Source organism: Lampris incognitus, chromosome 14 (assembly GCF_029633865.1).
Source record: "Lampris incognitus isolate fLamInc1 chromosome 14, fLamInc1.hap2, whole genome shotgun sequence".
Lineage (NCBI taxonomy): Eukaryota > Metazoa > Chordata > Actinopteri > Lampriformes > Lampridae > Lampris > Lampris incognitus.
In genome coordinates, this window is record NC_079224.1 from 24,386,213 (window position 1) to 24,408,374 (window position 22,162).

The window sequence follows — 22,162 nt, forward strand, 5'->3', positions numbered from 1 at the left end:
TAGTGCTCTCAGAATCATTGAGTAAACAACTTGAGTTCCTGGCCCTAAATCTTGAAGTGTCTAAGGATCACCATGTCATGATGGTTGGATGTTATAGACCTCCATCTGCGATTGCTAATTCTTTATCTACACTTGTTAACTTGCTGTCTAAGATGCACTACAATGAGATTGTTGTGGTTGGTGATCTTAACTGGGATTGGTTGTTGCCTGTGTCCGATGCATTTAAAGCAGAATGTGATTCTTTGAATCCGACGCAAATAATTAACTCTCCTACAAGACCAAATCCCAAATGTCCTGAGAAATCATCTCTCATTGATCTAGTCCTAACTAATGCCCCCTATAAGTACTCAGCTATCGGTGTCTTCCCAAATGATGTGAGTGATCACTGTGTGATAGCTGCTATCAGAGATACTAAGGTCCCTAAGTGTAAACCTTGTTTTGTCCAAAGATGCAATATGAAGATGTTTGTTGAGCAGGGTTTTCTACATGACTTATCTCATGTTGACTGGAATAGAATCGCCCTTATTGATGATGTTGAAATGGCCTGGACATTTTTCCATGATAGTTTTCTGGATATTTTAAACAAACATGCCCCTATTCGTAAATTTAGAATTAAGGGGCGGGATAATCCCTGGTTCACCACTGAGCTCTCAAGCCTGCTTCATGAATGTGGCCTGGGCAAAAGTAAGAAAGTCAGGTACTGAGGCTGACTGGCTTCTTTTTAGACAGCTGAGGAACAAATTTACTTCTCTCTTTAGAAAAGCCAAAGCTGATTTTTATCTATCCGTCACTACTGACAACTTGAATGATCCGAGGAAGTTTTGGAAAGTTGTTAAATCCTTATCTGCTGCTTGTGATAATTCAACTGGCCTTCCTTCATGTATAATCAAAAATGATGTGACTGTCTCTGATAAGTTTGAAATGTTGAATTGTTTTAATGAGCATTTTATTTCATCGGGTTTCTTGTTTAATGTTGACACCCCTTTTACTAAGGAATCTGTCATTGATGACAATACTGTGGTTGTTGACCACACTTTTAGTTTTGCTCCTTTTACTGTGGCTGAGGTCCACAAAGCCTAAAAACAACTGAACTCTAGAAAACCAGCTGGTCCGGATAATTTGGATCCTGGTTTTTTTAAATTAGCAGCAAATATTATCTCTGAACTTTTGACCCATATTTTTAATCTCACTTTGGTTACAAATGTAATCCCTAAGGTTTGGAAGGCTGCCTATGTTTTACCCCTTTTAAAAGGAGAGGATCCAACCATGCTAAATAATTACAGACTAACTTCAAAACTTTATGTAGTAGCCAAAGTATTGGAATCCCTAGTTAGTGAACAGGTGAAAGAGTGTTTATACACTCAATTAATACTATCCAATCATCAGTCAGGGTTCAGAAAGAAGCATAGCACAGTTACAGCTGCCATGAAAGTTGTAAATGACATCAGCAGCACGTTGGATAAAAAGCAACACCGTGTGTCTCTTTTTATTGACTTGTCCAAAGCCTTTGATATCGTGGATCACGATATTCTGATACAGCGACTTGTTAACACTGGCTTCTCTCTACAGGCTGTAGGTTGGTTTATCAATTACCTTACAGATACGACTCAGGCTACCCAGTTTGAGGGGCTTACTTTTGAAGTCCAAATAGTCTGTAAGGGGGTCCCTCAGGGTTCTGTCCTGGATCCACTTTTATTCACTGTGTACATAAACTGCATGGGAGAAAATGTTCAAAACTCGTCTTTCATTACATTACATTACAGTCATTTAGCTGACGCTTGTATCCAAAGCAACTTACAATAAGTGCATTTAACATAGGAAACCAGGAGAACTGCTAGTCATCAGAGGTATAAGTGCATCTTCATCATCTTTCCATTCCATCTTTCCATTCCAACACCCATCTTTCCATTTTTATGCAGATGATGCGGTTATTTGTTGTTATGTGGCTACTCTCAGCAAAGCTTTTGAGTATCTGCAAAATGCTTTTAACAGTGCAACAGCTTTATCAACTGAAGCTTGTCTTGACTGCTGAAAAAAACAAACTTATGGTGTTTTCAAACACTAGGAAGTTACAGTTAAATCAGAACATTGTTACTACTCAAGGTAAACAAATTGAGGCAGTCTCCACCTACAAATACTTGGGATTTTTAATTGATGACCACCTCTCTTTTAAGCCCCATATACAGAGTCTGGTGAAAAAGTTGAAATTGAAGTTAGGTTTTTATTTTAGGAGCAAGTCTTGTTTTTCTCTTGATGTCAGGCGAAGACTAGTTGAAGCAACATTCTTGTCTGTTCTTGACTATGGTGACTTACTGTACATGAACACATCAGCCCATTGTCTTCATATGTTAGACACTGTGTATCATGGAGCATTATGGTTTGTTACAAACTATAGATCCCTCACTCATCCCTGTGTCCTTTACTCCAAAGTCAATTGGCCTGCTCTATCAACACGGTGACTTAGTCACTGGTATGTTTTTATCTATAAGGCCATTCTGGGTACCCTCCCCTGTTATTCATCTATCTTTCTGTCCATAAAACATGGCACTTATGGGTTATGGTCTCAGGACACCTTGCAAATGACTGTTCCTAAAGTTCGGACTGAGCTGGGCAGGAAGACCTTTATGTTTTCTGCACCATCTGCCTGGAATAGCCTGCAGAATAGACTTAAACTCCAGGAATTGGTTACTCTATCCGAATTTAAAGGTATGGTTAAATCTATGGAATCTGAGTCTATTATAAATTGTAAATGTTTCAGTTGATAACAAGTTTGTATCTTTTCCCTTAATTTTTATGTTATTTTGCACTTTGAGCTATTCTGTTGTCTGCCATTCTTGGACAGGTCTCTTGTAAAGGAGATTTTAATCTCAATGGGACTAACCTGGTTAAATAAAGGCAAATGAAATGAATGTGTATATATATATATATATATATATATATATATATATATATATATATATATATATATAGTTTCAAAACACATTTTATTCAGCAGATTCCTGTGCCAGACCAAAAAATTCTGGAAAGAATTTATAGCTGAGGTCAATGCAGTGTCCTCTATAGAGTGCAACATTGGTGAGGTAAATTGATAACCATCTGACAAAAAGTGATTCATGTCAGAAAAAAAGCCGCATACAAGGCAAAGCAGTTCAGCTGTTTGTTAACAGAGTGATATGTTTGCCTGTTCAGATAAGCAAATGTGTTAGCTGACAGGGCACTAATTTGCATCTGAGTGCTATCAGTGGCACAAATGTTGTTGGGGTTGGCCGGCAAGTTAAAAAAAAAAGAAGAAGCTGTGCTTCACTGAAGTTTTTTCCTGAGCGTCATAGGGGTAAATATATTCAGAGAAAAAAACCTATTGGTGGCATTTAGTACATTAGGGAGTATACAGCTCATATTAGAACATCTGCTTATCTCCCTCTTCAATATGGTTGTAGCCAAGTACTTAAATGACCTGGATGTGAATGGGAATAGCAAAGGATCTTTGTGTGTTTCATATGAGATCTGGTTCTAAAGTGTGACCCACCATCAGTAGAAGATGCTGTGGTATATGGAATAAACTCATGAGCCCCTCTTTATCCTTAGCAAAAGGAAAAAAAATGTAAACTGGCCCCTTAATATTCTTGTTCTGTCTCTTAACATTGCCCTGTGGAATGTGCTAAATCCTTTTGTAGTGTGAAGCCAGTCATTGCAAAACATAGGCCACCTTTGCCCCTTTCATAGCCTGAATTTTGTTTGCAGCATTTGATATTGATAATTTGGCTCCCCTTTTCTTCCTGCAAGACATAAAGGCCAAGCCATTAGCAAATTCTTGTGCTATACACAATTTTCTGCTATTTCAGGTGTGCATTTGAATTATTTGTTGACATTTTTTAGATAGTCTACTCCAACTTGACCAGATTATTTATTATTTCACATGTAAATAACCCTTACTTATGAGCAGCCATTGATTGATATCCTCCATATGCACCAAAAAACAATGATATAACAGAGTTACATGTTTCCATTTGTAAAATGTACAGTAAAGAGTTCTTGTAAGATGCAAACATTTTTTGACCTAATTTAACCCAGAAGACTTTGATAAATCCCCCACTGCTTGTGTAGACTCCTGTTCAAACAATTTGCAGAGAAAAACATATGAATCCTGTTTGAGAAATTAATGAACTGACGAATTGGTGAACATTGTTATACAGTGAATAGAGTGCATTGTATGATTATGTAACATGCTCTATAACTGCAGTTATAGAACTTTACAGTGGTTGCTTCATAGCTCGTGCTTTTCTATTTATGTTGCTAGTTTATGGTCCAATGGTATTCCAATGTCATTGCACCACATCTTATAAAGAAAGTTAACGAGAGGACCAAGTGTGGTCAGTCTTTATAGATTAACGTTCCTGCTATGGGAGGCTTAATTTTGGCCGTTAAAACAGTTATTTGTAGAGACTCACATTAGTAGGGTAGAAAAGGGTTCACTAATTATGTATTATTATTATTATTATTATTATTATTATTATTATTATTATTATTATTATTATTATTATCCCCTCTGAGAATCGCCACCTTAACATGGTGAAGGGGTTTGGGTGTCCTGGTGATCCTGGGAGCTGTGTTGTCAGGAGCAATAGCTCCTGTAGGGTCTCCCAAGGCAAATTGGTCCCAGGGGAGGGGCCAGACTAAGAGCGATTCCCAAGAAACCCAATGAAAGTACACCAGCAGAGCTACAGCACCTCACCCAGAAAAGGGAAACCGGGGCCCCCTCCTGGAACCAGACCTGGGAAGGGAGCTCGGCGGCAGGCAAGGATCAGATGGCAGGGAAGGCTGCCGGACAGACCTGGCAAACCCAAACATGTGGTGAGGGTGAATTGGGAACATCTGGCAGAGGCCCCTGTCCGTGAGGTCTTTAACTCCCACCTCTGGAAGAAATTGTCGTATATCTTGAGGGAGGCTGGGGACATGGAGTCTGAGTGGGCCATGTTCAAAGCCTCTATTCCAGATGCGGCAGGTAGGAGCTGTGGTCATAATGTCATTGGTGCCTGTGAAGGTGGCAACCTAAGAACCCACTGGTGGACACCGCCGGTGAGGGAAGCCATCAGGCTGAAGAAGGAGGCCTTTTGAGCTTGGTTGGCCCAGGGGTCTCCTGAAGCAGCAGAAAGGTACTGGGAGGCCAGAAGGGCTGCAGCTTCGGCGGTTGTGGAAGCAAAAACTCAGGTGTGGGATTAGTTCAGTGAGGCTATGGAGGAGGACTTTTGGTTGGCCTCAAGTAAGTTCTGGCAAACCATCCGGTGACTCAGGAAGGGGAAGCAGGGCTTGACTCAGGCTGTGTTCAGCCAGGGAGGGGAACTGCTGACTCAGGCTGGGGATGTTGTTGGGCTGTGTAAAGAACACTTTGAGGAACTCCTGAACCCAGCTACCTTGTCCTCAGGGGAGGAGGTAGAGTCTGAAGATTCGGGGGAAGCCCCACCCATATCCCTGGCAGAGGTCTCTGAGGTAGTTAAGAAGCTCCTCGGTGGCAAGTCACCAGGTGTGGATGAGATTGGCCCTGAGATGCTGAAGGCTCTGGACATTGTTGGGCTATCTTGACTGACATGCCTTTTCAGTGTTGCGTGGAGGTCGGGGACACTATCTGTGGAGTGGCAGACTGGGGTGGTGGTTCCCATATTTAAAAAAGGGGACCAGAGGATGTGTTCCAATTATTGGAGCATCACATTGCTCAGCCTCCCTGGGAAAGTCTACTCTAGGGTGCTGGAATGGAGGCTCCGACCGATTGTTGAACCTCGGATCCAGGAGGAACAATGCGGATTCCATCCTGGCGGTGGAATAACGGACCAACTCTTTCTTTACCCTTGTGGAAGTGCTGAGGGATACATGGGAGTTTGACCAGCCAGTCTACATTTGTTTTGTGGACTTGAAGAAGGCTTACGACCGTGTACCCCGGGGTGTGGGGGGTACTGTGGGAGTATGGGTACCGGGGCAGTTGCTGCAAGTCATCCAGTCCTTGTATAACTAAAGTGAGAGCTGTGTCCACATTCTCGGCACAAAGTCAAACATGTTTTCAGTTGGTGTTGGACTCCGCCAAGGTTGTCCCTTGTCTCCGATTCTGTTTGTGATATTCATGGTATTGCTATGTCGATGAGTATGCACCTCTTTCCATTCCCGTCCTTTAACGATGTCAGGCTTGTTGGCTTTCATCTCTCTGTCAGTGTGGGTGGGCATTTCCCCAGAGGATGGTGACATCGTTGTTCTCGGTGACTGTTCGGCTATGTTTGTACCACTTTTCAGTCGTCTTGATCTTATAACTCCTACAGATCTTCCAGTGCAGGTATGCCGCTGCCTTGTGCCGTTTGATGCACTCGATTTTTGCCAGCAGCCATACCAACATGTACCCTGGCTCTGCCAAATGACAGAAGCTAAGCAGGTATGGGTTTGGCTTGTACTTGGATGGGAGACCTCACGGGAAAACTGAGTTGCTGCTGGAAGTGGTATTGGTGGGCCAGTAAGGGGCAGTCTTCCCTCTGGTCCTAATAAAAACAACAAATATCAACTCCCAATGGCCCAGTGCAGTGACGGGGACACTGCTGTCGGAGATGCTGTCCTTCAGATGAGACATTAAACCGAGGTCCTGGCTCACTGTGGTCATTAAAGATCCCATGGCACTTCTCGCAAAGAGTAGGGGGTTCCCCGATGTCCTGACAAAATTCCCAACCTGGCTGTCTCCATCTGGCCACCTAATCATCCCCCCATGTGATTGGCTCAGTGAGTCCTCCCTCTCCACCTTAAGCTGGTGTGTGGTGAGCGTTCTGGTGCAACATGGCTGCCCTGCATCCCCCAAGTGGGTGCTACTTATTAGTGGTGGTTGAAGTGAGTTACCTCCTTCAATGTGAAGTGCTTTGGGTGTCTAGAAAAGTGCTATATAAATGTAATTATTATTATTATTATTATTATTATTATTATTATTATTATTATTATTTGCCAGTTCCGGGCAGCCTGAGACAATGCGGTTGACAGTTTCTTTGTACTTTCCACAGATCCTACATTGTGGGTGGGTTCCATCCTTGATGATGCGAGGATGGAACAGACCCACAATGTAGGATGCATATGTATCTGTATTAGTGTTGTTATTATTATCATTGTTATTGTTTTTATTATTATTTATTACGGGGCAGACGTGAGGCTATTGTAGGAAAACATTCTCAGTCTCCCTTGTCCCTTAACCCATTTTGTCTATGAAATGGTCTCATACACTAGGCTGCCTTGCTATGACATAATAGTAAAGGAACAGCAGTTATATAGCAACAGAGCATCACATTCACCCACTAACACAATGGATTCACACATACCGATGGCAGAGGCTCCCAAGCAAGGTGCCAACCTGTTTGTTGGGAACAGATAGGAGCTCAGTCTATTGCTCGAGGACACTTTGACCTGAGGTGAGGAGGAAGATCCGAGATAAAATCGGCAACCTTCCTATTGCTGATCAATGGGTTTACATTCTGAGCCACTGCTGCCATGCTGACTTAACCACTGATTATTGTCCGGACTTTTTTCCCCCCTCCCTGCAGGGCAACAGAGCTCAGGGCAGAACGTTGTCAGGTGGCAGCAGCCCAGAGTGATGGTCTGGTAACCAAACTAACCGAGGAGCTGAGCGCGCTCAGAGCTGAGATGAACAATAAGGCAACAGTGAGCAAACGGTGATGAGTTTATCAGTTACTATGAATATCAATGAAAAGCGGGCATGATTTTCAAGTAAGCGACAAAATGCTCACCGTCAGGCTCTCCTACACTATCAGGAATCAGGAACATTTTGTGATTTAATGAAATGAAACAAAATATTGTTTCCCCCAACCCACAGTAGTGCAACACAAACACACATATCCAAAAACTACGAGAACACATATATCCAAAGTAACACATATATCCAAATATATATATGACACACACACACACACACACACATATAAATACCTGACACAGAATCAAGTTATCTTTTTTTTGTTTTTAGGTCAACTTGTCTCTTGCATATGACATTAAAACATTTAGAGAGAAGTGAAAGAAAAGATTAACCTTGGGGACACGCCGAGGCCTTGTCCTTAAATACAGATGAATTCCACATACACAACATGGGATATATTAGTTTAAGCACTGATTTAACACCTCCCCTATCACAGGGCCGAGCAACAGAGGAACCAAGCGCTCCACAATGCGGAGGAACTCAAAGAGGCATATAAAGAATACAAGGCTACCATTGCTCTTAAACTTCACAAGGTAATCTCATTCCAATGTCACCGTCTAGCTCTTTATTGAATATCTTTTTAAATGAGCCACCTGAGAAATATGTCTTTTGTCTTTTGAAGGTGATGGAGAGCGAGGACAGGCTAAAAGAGAATCTGCTCGAGTGCGACAGAGAAAAAGTCAAGTTTGAGATGAAGTGCACTGCACTTGAGAGAGAGACGGCAGAGAAGAGCAAAACAATTAGGTATGTACACGAGAGGGATTTGTACCTTATTCTATTCTCATTTACCCTGCACTCTTATGTGTGTGGGAAGATTTAAAAGGTTTGGGCCACAGACAGTTTATTCATGAAGTTCTTGTTTTTGCGTATGGGGGTTTGTAAATTGGAGGATTACAAATGTGTACCACTGCCAATCAAATATTTTGAAATAAAATTAGTTTCTTTTTTTAGATTATTCTTTGGGCATTTTCACCTTTATTATAAATAGCGAAAAGGCAGAGAGGAAATGGGGGGAGAGAGGGGTAAGACATGCAACAAAGGTCGCCGGCTGGAATCAAACTTGGTGACGGTTGCAGCCATGTGGTATGCGCAGCCACCATTCGGCTATGGAGGCACCCCAAAATTAAATTAGTTTCTGATTTTCCCTTTCTCAGTTATAAATGTAATATCCTCATGTCTTTATGCATGCTCAATAATCTGGGTAAGAAAATCAAAGAAGGTTGAATCAGTTCATCTAGATGCAATGTTTATAAACATTATGTCCAGATGAACTGATTCAGCATTCTTTGATAACATCCTCATGCTTTCTCTGACACTGCCCCCCCCCCCACCCCACAGCCAACTGTCGGATGAGTTGAGACAAGCTAGGTCCCAGACTGCAGACCGATCGGCCTTCCAGGCTCGTCTCGAGGACGCCAGATGTCGTACCTCACAGCTGGAGAGGGAACTTGCTGAGCGGGCTGTGGAGGGCAGAGAGCTAGCTTCTTTGCGTAGGGAGCTTGAAGGTCTCCGAGCACTAACCCAGAGCCAGGAGCAGAGGGTGGCTCAGTGCCACAGAGAGGCACAGCAGAGCCAAGAAGAACTGTCCAGCCTGGAGGCCATACTAGCCCTACTGCATCTACGAGAGGTAGACACACACACACACTGCAGTTTGATTCACAATGTTCATTTTGTTTGATTGTCTCATAATATTGATTGAATTCTGGAGTGAGTTGGATGAAGTGGTGGAGAGGGTACCCAAGGAGGAGAGAGTGGTAATTGGAGCTGACTTCAACGAGCATGTTGGTGAAGAGAAAAGAGGTGATAAAGAGGTGATGGGTAGGTATGGTGTCAAGGAGAAAAATGTGGAAGGACAAATGGTGGTGGATTTTGCGAAAAGGATGGAAATGGATGTGGTGAATACATATTTCAAGAAGAGGGAGGAACACAGGGTGACGTATAAGAGTGGAGGAAAGTGAACACAGGTGGACTATATCTTATGTAGAAGGCATGATCTGAAAGGGATTGGAGACTGCAAGGTGGTGACAGGAGAGAACATAGCTAGGCAGCATCGGATGGTGGTCTGTAGGATGACTTTGGAGACCAAGAAGAGGAAGAGAGTGAAGGCAGAGCCAAGGATCAAATGGTGGAAGTTAAAGAAGGAAGACTGTTGTGTGGAGTTCAGGGAGGAGTTAAAACAGGAACTGGGTGGTAGTGAAGAGTTGCCGGATGGTTGGGCAATCACTGCAGATATAGTGAGGGAGACAGCTAGGAAGGTACTTGGTGTGTCATTAGAACAGAGGAAGGAAGACCAGGAGACTTGGTGGTGGGATGAGGAAGTACAGCAAAGTATTCAGAGGAAGAGGTTGGCAAAGAAGTGGGATAGTCCGAGAGATGAAGAAAGTAGACAGGAGTACAAGGAGATGCAGCGTAAAGCGAAGAGAGAGGTGGCAAAGGCAAAGGAAAAGGCACATGGTGAGTTGTATGAGAGGTTAGACACTAAGGAAGGAGAAAAGGACTTGTACCGATTGGCTAGACAGAGGGACCAAGCTGGGAAAGATGTGCAGCAGGTTAGGGTGATCAAGGATAGAGATGGAAATGTGCTGACAAGCAAGGAGAGTGTGTTGAGAAGGTGGAAAGAGTACTTTGAGGGGGTGATGAATGAAGAAAATGAGAGAGAGAGAAGGTTGGATGATGTGGGGGTAGTGAATCAGGAAGTGCGGTGGATTAGCAAGGAGGAAGTGAGGGCAGCTATGAAGAGGATGAAGAGTGGAAAGGCAGTTGGTCCTGATGACATACCTGTGGAGGCATGGAGATGTTTAGGAGAGATGGCAGTGGAGTTTTTAACTAGATTGTTTAACACAATCTTAGAAAGTTAGAGGATGCCTGAGGAGTGGAGAAGAAGCATACTGGTACCTATTTTCAAGAATAAGGGTGATGTGTAGAACTGTAACAACTACAGAGGTATAAAGTTGATTAGCCACTGCATGACGATATGGGAAAGAGTAATAGAAGCTAGGTTTAGAGGAGAGGTGATGATTAGCGAGCAGCAGTATGGTTCATGCCACGAAAGAGCACTACAGATGTGATGTTTGCTTTGAGAATGTTGATTGAGAAGTATAGAGAAGGCCAGAAGGAGTTACATTGTGTCTTTGTGGATTTAGAGAAAGCATGTGATAGGGTGCCGAGAGAGGAGGTGTGGTATTGTATGAGAAAGACAGGCGTTGCAGAGAAGTATGTAGGAGTGGTGCAGGACATGTATGAGGGAAGTGTGATAATGGTGAGGTGTGCAGTTGGAATGACAGATGGGTTCAAGGTGGAGGTGGGATTACATCAAGGATCGGCTCTGAGCCCTTTCTTGTTTGCTATGGTGATGGACAGGTTGACGGACGAGATCAGGCAGGAGTCTCCATGGACGATGATGTTTGCGGATGACATTGTGATCTGTAGCGAGAGTAGGGTGCAGGTTGAGGAGAGCCTGGAGAGGTGAAGGTATGCACTGGAGAGAAGAGGAATGAAAGTCAGCAGGCGCAAGATGGAATACCTATGCGTGAATGAGAGGGAGGACAGTGGAATGGTGAGGATGCAAGGAGTAGAGGTGACAAACGATATGAGTTTAAATACTTGGGGTCAACTGTCCAAAGTAACGGGGAGTGCAGTAGAGAGGTGAAGAAGAGAGTGCAACCGGAGTGGAGTGGGTGGAGAAGAGTGTCAGGAGTGATTTGTGACAGAGAGGTACCAGCAAGAGTTAAAGCAAAGGTTTACAAGGTGGTTGTGAGACCAGCTATGTTATATGGTTTGGAGACAGTGGCGCTGACGAAAAGACAAGGAGGCGGACCTGGAGAAGGCATAGTTGAAGTTGCTAAGATTGTCATTGGGTGTGACGAAGGACAGGATTAGGAACGATTAGAGGGACAGCTCAGGTTGGATGGTTACGAGACAAAGCAAGAGAGGCAAGATTGAGATGGCTTGGACATGTGTGGAGGAGAGATACTGGGTATATTGGGAGAAGGATGCTGAATATGGAGCTGCCAGGGAAGAGGAAAAGAGGAAGGCCAAAGAGGAGTTTTATGGATGTGGTGAGGGAGGACATGCAGGTGAGGTGGCTGGTGTGACAGAGAAAGATACAGAGGACTGGAAGAAATGGAAACGGATGGTCCGCTGTGGTGACCCCTAACAGGAGCAGCCAAAAGTAGTAGTAGCAGTAGTAGTCTCATGATATTGTTGTTTTGTATTGCAGGGTCCTGAGGGGCCACTTTGTGTCAGACCCTGTATCATGCCACCAGTGGACTTTTCAGTAACGACACCCCTATTCAAGTTGAAGACAGGTAACGATGAGTGTGACCCATAATTCTTTCAGTACTACTCCTCTCCTCCTCTCCCATTCTATCACTTGTCTCCCAATGGGAAGGAATTCAGAGGAGATGAGGGGTAGTGTAGGAAAGGAGGAAGTGAAGTAAATTGAGTTTCTGGACAGCTGACATGCTACTTGGTCATCAAAAATAGTCATTGGCTATTGGCTAAGTGATCCAGTCATAACTTTGACTAGTTCCAGTACATAGCACAGTTTGATCCTCTGTTCAATATATATTGTCTACTGTTGTACATGTTTTTATAAGGATGTCATTTTTTATTTAATCTTAATGAATTAAAAGATAATCCATTTAGCAAATGAAAATTGAAACCAACGGCATAGTGTGAGATTTATTTGCAATTATTGATGTCCTTTAATCTTGTTAATAGATAACACAGCTAAATGACTTGTAGTCAGTCAGTTATTTCTTTTGCAAATGAACATGGATGACGGATAAGTTGGCTAATGAATAATGTCATCAGAACTGACAACTGACATCTTGTGTCATTGTACGAAAGTCCTAAAGCTAAAAAAAAATGTTAAATTTTCTTTTTTTACTAGAGCTGCCAATGTTAATTTTACCATTACAAGTAAGAAAATGGAACCAGCTGTCATGCAAACTGTTCAACTCACATTCAGTGTTTTACCTGCCATTTTATCAATTTTCTGTGTGATGTCAGATTCTGGGAGCAATTGCAACCAACAATACTTCCTATAGCGATGCACATGTTGGTGAAGTTTGGCCAGGTCAGGTTTATGCAGTGAAAATGATGTAGTATTTTTAGATTATCCATATGGAAATATCTGCAATTAATATCCCCAAGATACCTAAACTGTTTCCTTTCAGGTCATTTATCCTGACATGTCTAGGTGTTTGTCTCTGGGTCTTCAGAAGAAGGTCTAGAGACAGCTCGGTGGTAACAAACTCAGGAGAGGTGAACTCTTCTGCACACTTGCATTGTCCTAATCCATTCTTTGTTTGCGAAAAAGGAGTTTCAATATTACAGATAACCAAAATCAAAACTCACCCATCTCAAACTTTGTTTCCATACCTCTCTGTGGCTCCCCACCTTCTCAGGTGAACGCTACCAGCAGCTGCTGCCAGCGCTCCAGTCAGTGGAGGCTGAGAGGGTCAGGCAGAGCAGTCTGGCCCAGCGGCTCCAGGATCGTCTGAACAGGGCCCAGGAGGAGATCTCCTCCCTGCAGAGCTCCATGGCCCAGAGAGCCTCCCACTACCAGAGCCTCCACACTGAGCTGCTGGAAAAAGTCAGCCAGGCCATAGATACGGAGAAGGAGGTGAGGAAAAAGGGTTGTGAAGTAAACATGCATGCCAATCCCCACTTGAAATGGCCTCCTCTTTTGTCTCCATTCCCTTTTTCCTTTTCCAGTATTTTACACTATCTTTACATTTTTGTTTTCTCTACTCCCCAACTGTCCAATTGCATTTTTATTTTTAAATTTCAACCTGTCTAAATGAGAACTACAGCCATTTGCATTTCATATCTTCCACTTGTGCCTGTCCTGCAAGATATTTCAACTGGAGGATTCTAATAGATTCTTTGACAGGGTTTCAGATGAGCAGCTACTTTAGAAACCACGAGAGGGAGGAAATTTGATTTAGAAAGTCAGTGAGATTAATTGGGCTACTCAAGATCAGGGGTCTCAAAACTCAAATTACCCGGGGGACACTTGACAGGTGGTCTTATGGACGAGGGCCATTGTAATAGGGATGAAGAAAAAAACTTCGACTATATAACCTTCACATTGTTTTTATTATTATTTCACATTTTTTCAGAGTTTTTGCATGAATAGGTAACTATGTACATAGTGTAGCCTGGCCTAAGCCTACATATTTTGCTTACATCTTGCCAGAAACCTGGCACTTCTTCTGCTGACACAGGTGGGGCACATTTGCTTTCAGGGACTGGGCAGTGGACACCCTGAAGACAGCCTGGAAATGTTCATTGGTCAGTCTGGACCTATGCTTTGATTTGTTAACGTTCATAGTTGAGAACAGTTTCTCAACAGATAAGTGCTGCCAAAAAGACATATGACCTTGCCTGAACAGTTTGGACAACTGTGGGAATGTTTTGGGAAGCTCTCTGAGAAACTGTCCAAGTATTTCCTGCTTTCCTTGTGCCTCTCTGAACTTTGCCTTGAGCTCAGTGTTGCACTACAAGTCTCTGAGCTCCATTTGAAATGTGCTTGGAGCACTGTCCATGTCAAAGGAGAAGGGGTCTGCAAACAACTGGAAAGTGGTGCTGTGAGTCTTAAAATCAGAAAAGCGATGCTCAAACTCCTGCTACAGATTGTCAGTGGAAGTCACATACTTGTCAGCATTGACTCTGGCACCATCATCAATAATTGACTGTGATGTTGGGAAGAGGGCAAATCTTTTTTCTGTGAGCTGTGTTTTCCATATTCTGAGTTTCACAGAGAAGGCTTTCACGCTATCAAATGCTACAGTGACAAGTTAGTCTGGCTCCTGCAGTTTTAAATTAAGAGTGTTAAGTGCCTGTGTGATGTCAACTAAGAAAGCTAAATCCATGAGCCATTTGGGATCATCAAGCTCAGGTACATGTAGCCTGCATTCTTTCATGAATTCTGTGATTTCCTCCCTCAATTCAAAATAGCTTTTCAGGACACTGCCCCTGCTCAACCAGCGCACTTCTGTGAAGTACGACATGTATCCATATGTTGCATCTATTTCCTCCAGAAATGCACAGAACTGACGATGTTGTAAATCTCTTGATCTGATGTAATTAATGCATTTCACCACAGCAGTCATAACGCTGTCAGATTTCAAGCATTTGCTGCAGAGTGCCTGCTGGCGAATGATGCAGTGCAATGAAAGTCTGGGATCTGCATTCTCTTCCTCCAGCTTTCTTTGACTCAGTGCTACAAGCCCATTTTTTTCTTCCCGTCATTGACACCATCACCAGTGGTGATTCCAACCAATTTATTCTAGGGTAAACCAACACCCTCAATTGCATTGCACAGCACCTGAAAAATATCTTTGGCTGTAGTCTTTCCCTGCACTGGATACAAAGTTAGCAGTTCTTCTTTTATTGATACCCCTTACAAACATAGCCAGCTGAGCATTGTCAGTTACATCTGTGCTTTCAACAAGCTTTGACAGCTGCATCAGTCTTTTTTGGCTTTGTGAAAAAAGTTCTGCTGACAGGACAGACTTTTTTGAAAGTATGCTGCCTTTCTCTCCCTCTCCTCGCCTTTGAACCGATCATACTCCTCTGCATGTTTAGTAGTGTAATGTCACTTCAGATTGAAATCCGTCAGGACGACAACTTTTTCCTTGCAAATTAGACAGATCGCAAACGCATTATATTCAGTGAAGTAGAAGTCATATGTCAATTTCTCTCTGAACTGTCATTGCTCCTGGTCAGCTTTTCTTTTGGCTTTTGAAAGTGACATTTTTATAAAACATCTGCAAGCAGTAACAACAGTGTATCTCACATTATCAAGCTCACGTGAGATATATTTCACAGTGGGCTAGCCTACTGGGTTTATGTACTCGCGTTGCCTGGCTACAGTGTGTGTGTGTGTGTGTGTGTGTGTGTGTGTGGGGAAGAGAGAGAGAGAGAGTGCTGCAAAACTGACATTGGGCTAAGTCATCTGCAACTGGCCTCACAACTAACGTTTAACAAAAAAACAAAAAAAAACCCATGAAAGTGTGCGGTTCGGATCTCTTAATAAATCTAAAACAGCGTGGGCCACACAAAACTGCCTCACGGGCCGGATGTGGCCCGTGGGCCCATAGTTTGAGACCCCTGCTCTAGATGCTTACATGGAATAGGATTACCAATATAGGATAGACAAAAATCCACAGCAGTGAGCATGGTTGTATAATGTCATGAACATTATAATATGTTCGACACAACAAAAACATGACGGTATTTTTCGTGACTTGGAGACGAGAATCCATTTTTTTAATCACATTGTAGCAACAAGTACAGTTCATGAACCCACAAGTAAGTAAGATAAATCATTGGATCATATGACATAAGTGTTTTTAGAATCGCTATTGTACACGGACATAGCACATCCATTATCCAAGCCGCTTATTCCAATCAGGGTCACGGGACATAGCACAATGGCTGTTTATATGTATATGTATCATTTTGAATCCCTGCATAATTTATTTGTCATGTGTAATAAACGACATTATCCCAAGGACATTTATGAAGTTCTTCAGAGACTGTCTCTTATCTACTGGTCTCTAGCTGAAGAGGAAGAGTGCACGTGTCGCCGCATTGGAGAAACAGCTCCAGGAGAAATCCTCTGCCTATAGTCAGGCTGCACTGAAGACCACTGAGCTGGAGCAACAGCTACTGGTACACCAATTTAAAATGCAACACATTTTCGACATATTTCATCATTACATTGTTAGTTATGGTATACTTTGATTCTGCAAGCAATGTTTTTCCAAAGACTCTATGGGCATTTAGTTGCAAATTCAGGTCAATCATTCAAGTGTCTGAAACATCACTCTATGGACCCGTAAATTGATGACATCAGTTTAAGTCCTTCAGAGTACATCTGGATCCGTTCTGTTTTTTGTCACTGGCGAAATGAATGATTTTGATTCCTTTTGCCACCTAGATTATCTTAATTGAATATTGTAGGGAGAGATGACGCATGGTACAGCAACAGTCGTTTAAATGACATACTATAGACCTACTCGGGTCCAGCCTTACCTGACCAAGTCTGTAATCCAGCCCCAATTTCAGCTTTAAAGCCCTCCAACTGCATCCAATATTTTGGATGCAGTTGGAGGCAACCTCTTTGTATCAAAATTGAGACACACTTCAGAGGTCTGGACCCTTTACATTTGCAGAATTCATCCTGATTCAGAGCCCTTTATCAAACAGTATCTATTCACAGAAAGGAAGTAAAATTTATGTTTTATTTGTTTGTTAAAATTCAAACAACCATGAATCCTCACATTGTAAAGATGACAGCTGCTTTATTTTTTTATGTATGATTTTTCTTTTTCTTTGCATTTGCGTAAACAAAGACAGCACATGAAACAACAATAGCAACAACTGCAAGATCCACAAAAATAACAATACCAACAATGACAACAATGATAAAGACAACAACAGTGACTTAGAGGAGGGAGAAGGGGGCACAGTGCTCTAATTCTATTGGGGTGCACATATGTCATATGTCAACACCCGAGTGGATGAGTGTAGATAGATAGATGGATAGATAGATAGATAGATAGATAGATAGATAGATAGATAGATAGATAGATAGATAGATAGATAGATAGATAGATAGATAGATAGGTTAACAGACAAAACAGTTGGCAAGACAGGATAGATGCTGTCGACAGGAAGATCTTAGGTTTGTAGTAACGTGTAGAATGGGCAGGCATACTGTGAGCACTGAGCACTGAATAAGTGTTTGGGGAAGAAGTATCTGCTCTTGTGAGTCTAGTAAGGATCTTACATTATCCCAGACCTCACTTGTATCCTGGTTTAAGTCCTTGAGGATGGAGAGGGGCTTTTCCATGCTTGAGAGATGGAGGAAGTCCTCCAGCCACCTGTCTCTAGAGAAGCAGGGGGGTTTCCTCACCTTGCAGTTCATTAGGATCAAACATTTTGCCACAAGGCACGCAAGAGCAATCACTCTTTGTTGCTTATTGCTTTGAATGTGCTCAATGTGGACCCCCAGCAGGCATGTCCTGGGCAAAAACCGGAAATCCGCACCAAGGATCCCTGTCAGCATATATGCCACCTCACTCCACAGGGAATCAATGACTTTCGTTGACAATTGCTCATTTTAAATGAGAAATACTCCAATTTATAAGCGTTTGTTTGACAACTCATGTCTATGTCTAAGAATCAGTAGTGTTTGAGTACATACAATTATGGCTGATATCATTTTAAACCAGAAAAAACACAAATGCATCATTGAAAAGCACAGAAACTGTACTTGTTTATTTTTGTGTACTGTTTCCTAACTTTCCTCCCTCTGTCCATATACCTGTTTGTCTCTACAGGAGAAGACTAGCACAGTCCAGCATTACCAGTCGCTGATTAGCAAGAAGCACAGGGAGTACCAGCAAGCTCTGGACAAGTGTAAAAGAGCACAAACTCAACACTTAACAGAGCTACAACACAAAATAGACGTGGTAATTTTCATTCACTCTCTCTCTCTCTCTCTCTCTCTCTCTCTCTCTCTCTCTCTCTCTCTCTCTCTCTCTCTCTCTCTCTCTCTCTCCCTCTCTATTCTCTTCTATAATTTTTTTGTATCAGCTGCTTAGTAGTATATACTAGCCTGAGGTACATTACAACAAAGCTTTTCAAAAGTTTTAATTGCTTCAGTTATAACAGCATATCCTCTCTTCTTCAGTTGCAATTGTCAGTCGAGGAGTCTCGGTCTCGTGTGTTGGATCTGGAGCAGAAGCTGAGTTCAGCCCAAACAGAGCTAGAGGAGGCGCGGAGTGGAGCCCTCCTTCAGCAAGCCACCATAGACCAGCTCACACAGGTCAGGATATTTTCTAGTAAAATAGTTCCATCTGGTGTGGCTTTCCTCTTATTAAAACGTGTACGTAAAGCACGAGAACAATTTCAGGCTGCACTGGAGGAAGTCACTATGTTATGACTGACTGTCCTCATTAGGCATTCAGCAAGACCAGCAGCCGTGAATACATATGCATGAATGAAAGGGAGGACAGCAGAATGGTGAGGATGCAAGGAGTAGAGGTGACGAAGGTGGATGATTTGAAATACTTGGGGTCAACTGTTCAAAGTAACGGGGGAGTGTGGAAGAGAGGTGAAGAAGAGAGTGCAGGCAGGGTGGAGTGGGTGGAGAAGAGTGTCAGGAGTGATTTGCAGGTACCAGCAAGAGTGAAAGGGGAGGTTTACAAGATGGTATTGAAACCAGCTATGTTGGCTGGCTTGGAGACGGTGGCACTGATGAAAAGACAGGAGGTGGAGCTGGAGGTGTCAGAGTTGAAGATGCTAAGATTTTTGTTGGGAGTGATGAAGGTGGATGAAGATGGACATGATTAGGAATGAGTATATTAGAGGGACAGCTTAGGTTGGACAGTTTGGAGACAAAGCCAGAGAGACGAGGTTGAGATGGTTTGGACGTGTGGAGGAGAGATGCTGGGTATATTAGGAGAAGGATGCTGATGATGGAGCTGCCAGGCAAGAGTAAAAGAGGAAGTCCAAGGAGGAGGTTTATGGATGTGGTGAAAGAGGACATGCAGGTGGTTGGTGTAACAGAAGAGGGTGCAGAAGACAGGAAGAGATGGAAATGGATGATCCGCTGTGGCGACCCCTAACAAGAGCAACCAAAAGAAGACGACGACTGGTTATGGATTGGCAGGGCTGATACTTTCATAGACTCATTCATATATCACACAATATATTATCCTCATTAACCTGAATTCTGCGTAGTATTCAGTAGTCAGTGACTACGATAACATAATTAATGACAGAATAATTGTAATTGTGGCAGTTTTTGACGATTCCACTCATCACATCCTACGATATAGCTGAAAATATCAGCATGTTCCATTCAAACAAAACTTAACACTCATCTCAGTAAAACCAATTTCTTTGCTCCAAGATGTGTCATCTACTTAGTTGTTTACCTTAGTTTTGAGTGGTGCTGAAATGGTTAGTTGATTAATCCTGTAGTTGACTGACAGAAAATAATCAGTTGTAATATTAATCCATTAATTATATTTAATAAAAATAATAATAATAAATTAATCTTATATAGCGCTTTTCAAGTACTCAAAGTCCCTTTACAATAAATGGAGACGACAGATGAACATAACACAGACATACAGGGGTGGATGGGAAGGGGGGGCTACGAGAGGGAGAAGCGGCAGCCACGGACGACACCAGCAGTACTCTCCGACTTGGACAGATATAAAGGGAAAGAAAAACAAACATCATAAATCACAGATGCAGGTCAAGTGCTCAGTCCCCAGCCTGCCCCAGACCAGGGGTGTATGAGCGGACGGGGGGCACGAGAAGGCAATGGAGAAAAGGTGTGTCTTGAGACAGGATTGGAAGAGTGAGAGGGATTCTGAGTCTCTAATGATTTGAGGAAGTGAGTTCCAGAGCCTGGGAGCTGCTCTGGAGAAGGCTCGGTCACCAAAGCCGCGGAGGTTGGACCTGGGGGTAGAGAGAAGGGAGGCTGAGGTGGATCTGAGGAACTGAGAGGGTTGGTAGGGGGAGAGGAGATTGGTGAGGTATGGGGGAGCCAATTTGTGAAGGGCTTTATAAGTAAGAACCAGGAGTTTGTAATTGATCCGGTGGGAGATGGGTAGCCAGTGGAGGTCTTTTAGGACTGGGGTGATGTGGTGCCAGAATTTGGTGAAAGTTAAAAGTCAGGCGGATGCGTTCTGGACCAATTGGAGTCTCTTGATAGAGGTAGAACTGATACCATAGAGGAGTGAGTTGCAGTAATCAAGGCGGGAGGAGATGAAGGCATGGATCAGTATGTCAGCAGCAGGGCGTGTGAGAGAGGATCTTATTTTTGCAATTTTGCGAAGGTGGTAGAAGGAGGATTTGACCATTTGGCGGATATGTGGCTCAAGGGAGAGGGGTGGGATCAAGGATCACACCAAGGTTGCGTGCCTGGGGGGAAGGGGAGACAGTAGTGCCATCGATGGTGAGTGCAAGGTTGTTGATTTGGCTGAGAGTGGACTTGGAGCCAATGAAGAGGAGTTTAGTTTTGTCATTGTTGAGTTTGAGGTGGTTTTGCTGCATCCAGACTTTAACTGTAGACAGACAGGAGTCGATGTGAGAGAGGGGTGGATTGTGAGGGGATTTGGTGCTGAGGTATATCTGGGTGTCATTAGCATAACATTCGAAGTCCAAGTTGAAATGGCGGAGAATCTGACCAAGAGGGAGGATGTAGATGATGAAAAGGAGTGGGCCGAGTACAGAACCTTGGGGAACACCTTGTGTGACTGTGGATGGAACAAAGGAGTGGTTGTGAAGTGAGATGAAGTGTGACCTGTTGGAGAGGTAAGACTAGAGCCAGCTGAGTACGGTGCCTTCAATATCGACATCTTTCAATCTGGTGAGCAGGATGTTGTGGCTCACAGTATCGAAGGCTGAACTTAGGTCGAGGAGGATGAAAATAACAAATTTGCTGGCAATAGTTTCACAATTGCTAACATTTGCTTGCCTTTCTCTGATTAATATCATTATAAAATGAATACTTAAGGGGGTATTTTGGCTGCTGGTCCTAGTATGTAATCAGTTTTAAGACATCACTTTGTGCTCTGGGAACTTGTGATGGGCCTTTCTCATTTTTTTTGACATTTCACAGACCAAATGATGAATCAAAATTGATAAGATTACTCAATTATGAAAATAATTGTTACTTGTAGTCATAGATTTGAGGTAGGGATTGAGTTGACTTTGTAGAAAATACCCAAGATTTAAGCCAATATGGCACCCAATATCATTTCCGTTTAATAATAATTGTCACTGTACTCAGCTGATTGAAGTTCAAAAATGTTTTATATCCATTCATATTTAAAGGAAAATGAGGCTGAGATGAGACGCAGTGAGGAAGTGCTACAGCGTTTCAAAGATCAGGCAGCCACATCTGCAACTAAGGTAAGTACAACCTGCACATATCTGCCTGCATGCATGGGCACCAGCTTGTCAGTAACCGGGGGGGGGGGGGTCAATTTTTTAATCAGTAATAAATAGACACAAGTTGTTTGTAGATGACACATGCTCAGACATACATATATATGAAAAAATAAACCCAAGAAAATGACTAAATTAAGCTGTTTGTGTGTTGAACAATTGTATTGTCAACCTAAAACCACACAATATTTGTATATATAAATACTTATAACTTCATTAAATGAAACACTCAACGGTAGAGAAAGTGCTCAACAAACAAGGAGCAAAATAATCCAGTGAGTCAAGTAATTCTTTAATTGACAGTACAAGCCTCTTTCATGCCATAAGCAATCATCAGCTGTCAATAGAGCTGAGATGTTGATAGCTCTATTGACAGCTGATGATTGCTTATGGCATGAATTATATACACACACACACACACACACACACACACACACACACACACAC

General features: G+C 42.7%; 1 protein-coding gene across 1 annotated transcript in view; it reads left to right on the forward strand.

Moving 5' to 3' along the window:
- ccdc18 (coiled-coil domain containing 18) overlaps positions 1-22,162 on the forward strand; it is a 61,867-nt gene that overhangs the window by 5,845 nt on the left and 33,860 nt on the right. The window contains 10 exon segments of the mRNA XM_056293404.1: positions 7,560-7,688; positions 8,166-8,262; positions 8,352-8,473; positions 9,068-9,356; positions 11,949-12,036; positions 13,141-13,358; positions 16,304-16,414; positions 18,088-18,219; positions 18,441-18,575; positions 21,602-21,679. Of these exon segments, the coding sequence (XP_056149379.1) occupies positions 7,560-7,688; positions 8,166-8,262; positions 8,352-8,473; positions 9,068-9,356; positions 11,949-12,036; positions 13,141-13,358; positions 16,304-16,414; positions 18,088-18,219; positions 18,441-18,575; positions 21,602-21,679 (1,399 nt within the window).